This window comes from Bison bison, unplaced genomic scaffold (genome assembly GCF_000754665.1).
Source record: "Bison bison bison isolate TAMUID 2011002044 unplaced genomic scaffold, Bison_UMD1.0 scf7180017864383, whole genome shotgun sequence".
Lineage (NCBI taxonomy): Eukaryota > Metazoa > Chordata > Mammalia > Artiodactyla > Bovidae > Bison > Bison bison.
The window spans coordinates 5,715,135-5,721,718 of NW_011494955.1; the positions used below are offsets into that span (position 1 = coordinate 5,715,135).

Consider the following 6,584-nt stretch of genomic DNA (forward strand, 5'->3'; position numbering starts at 1 on the left):
GGCCTCGGGCCCCCCTGCTGCAGCCGCCGGCCCTGGGACCCCCGGGGACGAGCTGTACGCAGCGCTGGAGGACTACCACCCCGCCGAGCTGTATCGCGCGCTCGCGGTGTCCGGGGGCACCCTGCCCCGCCGAAAGGTGCGTACCTCCCCAACTCCCGCGGACCCCCTCGGCCCCCGGTCCCCATGGACGCCTGAGGATCCCCACCCACACCATACTCCTGGGGTCCCCGAGTCCCCCAGTTCCTCCCCCGCCCTCTGATCCCCACGGACACCTTCAGATCCTGCTGGGTCCCCTCGACCCCTCTGCTCAGAAGGCGCAAACTCCCCCATCCCCGGCTCCACGCCGCTCGCGAGCTGGGCGGCTCTCCACTCCCCACGCGCCGCTGCCCCGTCTCGCTGCTCTCCTTCCTGCTGCTTCCTCAAGTTGCCTTCCCCTCGCCCCAACTGGCCATCGCCACCCCGCCCCAGCCCCGCCTCCCCGCGTCCAGGAGTATTGAGGTCCCCAGGATCCCCCCGCCCCGGCTTCTCCCGTGGGAGCAAGAGGCCTCGAGCTGGGGTCCGGCCGCTAGTCGATTCAAGTTGAGAGTCGGCGGGCCCGGGGTGGGACTCTCGCCGAGGAAGTGCCTGCGGGGCCGCCGACTCCGAAAGCTCACCCTTCCGAGGGGGCGCCGGAATTCCTGGGCTCGGCCGCCTCACCCTGCGTCTGAGGTGCGGGGCGCGAGGCCACGGCTCCCTGGACGTCAGCGGCGACCGGACGCGGTGGGAGGGTTCGCAGGGCGCCCGCTGGGCAGGAAGGATGCGGGCCGCGCCCGCCCTCGAAGTCTCCCCCTCCGCCGGGCTTTTCCTCTGGCCCGACGGGGACCCGAGCGCTCAGAAAGGAAACTCAAGACCCAGGTTAAGGAGAGGGGACTGGTGGCCTTTCCCAGCTCAGCCCCCCCTCCTCTTCCTCTGGCCCCTGGCTCCCCCCCCAACACAATGAACAGCTTGTTGAGAATTTGCATTTTATGAAAATTGGGTGGAAAGACAAAGGGGTCTCTCTATGCTGCCCAGTCCTTCCTCCCTGGCCCGTTTGGGAACTGTCCCCACCCTTGAGGCCCATCTGTAAGGTTCTAGAGAAGGAGGGCTTCCTTCTCTTCCTGGCCTCGGGGTAGCCTGGGGGGAGAGTTAACTAGGGCACTGACCAGGAAGCTCCTGGATTGTTTGGGGCTCGCGGGGCAAGGGCTGCTCTGGAACCGGGCTTCTTCCAAGCATCAGTCATTTAGGGAGGGAAAGACACTGCTTTAGTTTCTCAAGGACCCAAAAGAGGTAGGGAGTCCCTCAGCTCTGTCGTCCCTCCTACCAAAAAGCAAATGAAACCAACCAAACAACAATAACAAAACCTTCCCATCTCTCTCCTTGAGTGTAGTGAGACTTAACAAGTCTGAGATCAAAGTTTTTGTTTTGTCCCAGAAAGCAACAACATGTATCACAATGCTGAGAGACCCAGGTGGAGCTGGGCACAGCTGGCCACCTGCAGCTGGACTCCATAGTTTGAGGGAGGGGACTTGGCCCCTCTGTCCCCTGCCTTACCATGCTTAAGCTGAGATTCCAGCCCTCTAGACCAGGGCCCCTGACCCCAGCTCCTGCAAGTCACTCTCTGTGACTGAGAAATTAGAAGAGATCTGACTGGCCTTGGTGGCTCTGAAATGTCTTGATAGGCAAGCCCAGGGGCCCCTGCCCTTCTCTGAATAATATCTAGGAAGAGCCCCTGCTTCACCTTTTGGGGTCTAGGGTGCCGAGCCCCTGCAGACATGCACCCTGGGGGCAGAGGCTATTCTACCTAGAGTCATGAAAACCCCCACCCCTTCCAGACTAGGAACCAGGACAGGACTTAGAGGTTCATGCATCTGGAGCCCAGGAGATTGTTGTGTTCCCGAGGTCCCAGTTGTGGGGATAAAGCTTAGGGAGAAAGCTGTGGAGTGATATTGATGGTGGCACTCTAGGGTTAGTTACTCCAGCATCAGAAGAGCAGGTGTGGAGCTGGAACAGGACAGATAGGCAACAGGAAGTGAGATGCTGGGTCTAGGACTTGAGCCCAGGCGAGGAACCCCACAAAGGAGGGCTCTCAGCATCTGCTCCAGGACACCTCCCTCTCACCTGCTTCTTCCTGACTCTCCTTCCCACCCAGGGCTCAGGATTCCGCTGGAAGAACCTCAGCCAGAGTCCTGAACAGCAGCGGTGAGTCACCATTACCCCCACCTCTGCCCTGGTCCAAAGGATGAAGTGCTGGGGAGGGGGCAGCACGACACAGCATCTCAGCCCACCCAGGGGGAGTCGTGCTCCCACCCTTTCAGCACGGTGCCCTCACCAGGAATGAGGGGCAGGTGGGGGTGTGGGCTGTGTGAAGGGGGTGGCAGAGGAAGGAGGGAGGGACTTTTGAGTCATCAGGTGCTCCTTAAACCACCCCCAGTCCCTGCCAGTCACCCCTCCCTGGAGAAATCTGGATCTGGGAAGGGGGAAGCAGGAGGAGTTTGGGGGGCTCCCCTGGGCCTTCCCAGCCCAACAAACCCTGAAGGCCCACACCATGGCAAGCTGCATCCAGCTGCTCGACTGTCTAGCCCTGCACCCAAAACCTCAGTGCTCTGCTAGTCCCATCGGTGGTGGCCTCTAAGGAAGGGCCTGGGGTGAGGGCAGAAGGACTAGCCCTACTCTGCCTGTGTCCCATCCTGATGTGAGCCTGGTTTCTAAAATGGATCAGCAGACTGTGGCCTGCTGGCCAGATTGGCCTTGAGCTGAGAGTTGTTTTGATATTTCTCAAGGGTTGTAAAAATAAAGACAAAGAACAATATAAGACAGAGGCTGTCAAATAATTCAGGTCTCGAAAAGAAAAGCTGAAATATTTACCGTCTGACCCTTTGCAGGAAAACTTTGCCAACCCTTTTAGAAAACCAGGGAGCACTGGAGTAGACACAGTCACCCTGCCCCCACCCCCACCCCGGCCCAAATACACACAGAGAGGAAAAGGCCTGCCTGCAATGCAGGGAGGAGCTCGCGCTGGGGTAGGGAGTTGCCGATCAGCTTTTGGGGGGCGGGTATGTGGGTCAGGCTGGGCACTGAGAGGCCTGGGTCTCCAGGGCCTTGCTGAGGCCGAGAGCCTTGAAGGAGACTTTGGAGGCTGCTTCAGCTCCGCTGCTGGCGGGGCGGGAAGGAAGGGGGTGGGAGTGGGCAGAGGAAACTCTGGGCTCCCCCAGCAGACGAAGATCTGGAGCAGCTCCAGACCATTGTGTCCAGTGGGCAGGCCTTCAGTGCGGGAAGGGGCGGCCTCGAGTCTCCCCTCCCCCCAGCCCTCACATCTGGTGGGCTGGCCTCACCGCAGCTGGGAGGGGCAGCTGGGGTCCGGGCTGAGCCTCGTGACTGGCCTCTGGGGGTGGGGCCAGCCCTCTCCCCAAGGCTCTGGAGCAGACAGCGCTCCAGGCTGGGGCCGAATTGGGGGCCTCAGCTAGTCAGTCAGTAGTATTCTGGGGCTCACTAGGAAGCTGGGAGTGTGGCCGAAAAACTCAACTAGTTCAACTGGCTCTGGGGGCTAGCCATTGCAGTGTGTCCCCCACTCGAGGGGATTGATTTTGTGTGGCTCGATGAAGCTGATTTCAGTATGGGGAAGGACATTCCAACAGCTGGGGATGAGTGTGGCTTGTCACTGGAGACAGTGAGCCCTGCCTTGATGTTCCAGAGCAGACTCTGGCATCAGGGGAGGGCCACACTATGGGCCTGCCAGGCTCCTCTTTAATCCTGATGGACTTGATGAGATGGCCCCTGTGTCTCCTGCAGGAAAGTGCTGACTTTGGAGAAGGAGGAGAACCAGACCTTTGGCTTTGAGATCCAGGTGGGAGAGAAGCTGGGTGCAGAGGGAGGGAAGGGTTGGGAGGCGGTCTGAGGGACGGGTGGATCCTGCTCCACCCCTGGGCTGAGGGTCCCCTTGCCTGTTACAGACGTATGGCCTTCACCATCGAGAGGAGCAGCGTGTGGAGATGGTGACCTTTGTCTGCCGGGTTCATGAGTCCAGCCCTGCCCAGCTGGCGGGGCTCACACCAGGTGGGGCCTGAGCCCAGGACACGGGGCTCTGGGAAGGGAGTATGACCTTATTCCCAAGCAGATGGGGCAAGAAATCCAATCAGTTCTCCTTCCTCCTCCTATTTCGAAAAGGCCAGAAAGAAGAATGAGTTGGTAGATTTACCATTTACTGTATGATCTTGAATATTCCCAACACTGGAGGCAGTAACATGTCCTCATATCAGTGTGGTGAGGGGCTTTCCTGGGCACAAAGCCAGGGCCTGCCTGGGAAATGGCAGATATTGCCACAGCTATTCTGCCTCCTCCTGGCGATCTGGCAACCCAGCATGGGCAGGAGTCATCGAGAGAGCAAGTCCATCGTGTTTCCAACCTGGCCCAGTACTGGGGTACTTATGATACTTCCTCTAACAAGGACATGGTGCTGCCAGTAGGAGACCTTTGGGACTGGCCAAATCTAGAGCCCCAAGTCCCGGAAGGGGCAGCCTGAGACTGCACGAACTGAGCACCCTTGCCACCCCCCCTCCAATTCTATACCCATTTTCTTTCTGGAAGCCTTCATCTCCTTGCCCATTCACCAGCAGCCTCTGGTAGCTAAGTGGTATACTGCAGCTTTGCAAGATGGTTTCTCATCCCCTTGGTAGCCACCACAGGGGTCCACCCCTCCTTTTCCAATTGGGCAGTGGGTCCTAAGAGAGGGTGGTCTGCTCTGCTGGAGGTTGGGAGGCTCTGCAGCAGCCTAGGGTGTCAGAGGTTGAGGCCTCAAGCTTGGGGGCCAGTGTTAACGTTCCCGGCGTGGTGCTCCTCACCCTCCTGCCTTCCTGTCTCAGCTGGGTTTCTCTGGTGACAGCCTGTGGGCTGGACCGAAATAACCAGCTCTGGGGGAAGCCCAGACTTGCTGGGAGGGCTCAGCCTTTGGGGACAGAGCTTCCTGAGAGTGAGATGAGGATGAGGATGTGGATGTTTGAGGGCCCTGGCCCCTATGCTAGGGTGCCAGGTCTGCACAAGATCGCCCCAGAACCATGAGTGGGGGTAGGAAGCTCAGGAGAGTTCTGTGGGGTTATTACCCCTACCCTTTGTGGTGAAGATAGGGGACTGAAATTCTTCCACACGCCCCGTGGAGCAAATGCTGATCCCCTCTCTGCTTGGCAGGGGATACCATTGCCAGCGTCAACGGCCTGAATGTGGAAGGCATCCGACATCGGGAGATTGTCGACATCATTAAGGCATCTGGCAACGTTCTCAGGTACATCCAGGTGTTGTGGTCTCTAGGGGATTCCTGAGCGCAGCCTTTCTTCCCCACCCTGTGGGCCCACTCATCCTTTGATTCCCCTGTCTCCTCAGACTGGAAACTCTGTACGGGACATCAATTAGGAAGGCGGAACTGGAGGCTCGTCTGCAGTACCTGAAGGTAAAGCAGCCTGGAAACCATCCAGCCGCCAGTTTCCTCTTCCCAAGCCCCTGTCCCTGCAGGCCCCACTGTTTGTTTTTTTTTTTTTTCCTGGTTGTGCTGGGTCTTAGTTGTGGCATGTGGGATATTCACTGTGGCACGCAGGATCTTTAGTTATGGCATGGGAGGCTTAGTTCCCTCTCTGGGAACACAGAGTCTTAATCACTGAACCACCAGAGGAATCCTCCTACTCTTTTTGGGGGGTCGTTTATCTGCCTGACCTCCTTTTAACCTTAAGGTTTCTTCTGTACTCCCCGATCCCTCAGTCTGTAGCCACCCTGGTTAGTTTCTTGCTGACTCCTGACAGGTGGGTGTGTCTCTTGCAGCAAACCCTGTATGAGAAGTGGGGAGAATACAGGTCCCTGATGGTGCAGGAGCAGCGGCTGGTGCATGGTGAGTAGATCAGTGTTGGGAAGGGTCACTTGTGCCCCCATCTATACCCCCATACCTGCTTCCCCCTAGGAACTAGTCCGTTACTTCCCCTTCCAAGTTTTGCTGAACTACTACTCTGGGTACAATGCTGCCCTGGGCTGATGCCCACATATTTTCATTCTCACAATAGTGCCCAGAAGGAAATTACTACACAGAACCATCTCCATTTTACAGGTGGGAACACCAAGGCTCCAAAAGCTTGTTTCAGGCCCCTTTCCTGACTCTTGTGTCACAGTTCAGTTCCGTTCAGTCGCTCAGTCGTGTCCAACTCTTTGCGACCCCATGAATTGCAGCACGCGACCCTCATAAGGATCTGAGTGTATAATTCGTGTTTTACAGACCGGGGAAGTAGGGTTCAAAGTTTTGACTTGCCCAAGGGCCACAATGATGGTCATCAGGAAGGAGCGAAGGTCCCCTACCCGTGTCCTCTGACGTCTGCCCCCGGCCCCCCCTCGCCCCGTGTCTTCTGCCCCCAGGTCTCGTGGTGAAGGACCCGAGCATCTATGACACGCTGGAGTCGGTGCGCTCCTGCCTGTACGGCGCGGGCCTGCTCCCGGGCTCGCTGCCCTTCGGGCCTCTGCTGGCCGCCCCGGGAGGCTCCCGCGGGGGAGCGCGGCGGACCGGGGGCGACTCAGACGATGCAGTCTATCACACG

General features: G+C 58.5%; 1 protein-coding gene across 1 annotated transcript in view; it reads left to right on the plus strand.

Annotated features, from left to right (window-relative positions):
- Window positions 1-6,584, plus strand: part of GRASP (GRP1 (general receptor for phosphoinositides 1)-associated scaffold protein) — an 11,949-nt gene that overhangs the window by 1,715 nt on the left and 3,650 nt on the right. Inside the window, exons 4-11 of the mRNA XM_010858080.1 lie at window positions 4-136; window positions 2,168-2,217; window positions 3,808-3,862; window positions 3,969-4,071; window positions 5,200-5,293; window positions 5,392-5,458; window positions 5,824-5,890; window positions 6,406-6,579. Of these exons, the coding sequence (XP_010856382.1) occupies window positions 4-136; window positions 2,168-2,217; window positions 3,808-3,862; window positions 3,969-4,071; window positions 5,200-5,293; window positions 5,392-5,458; window positions 5,824-5,890; window positions 6,406-6,579 (743 nt within the window). The remainder of the gene's footprint in view (window positions 1-3; window positions 137-2,167; window positions 2,218-3,807; window positions 3,863-3,968; window positions 4,072-5,199; window positions 5,294-5,391; window positions 5,459-5,823; window positions 5,891-6,405; window positions 6,580-6,584) is intronic.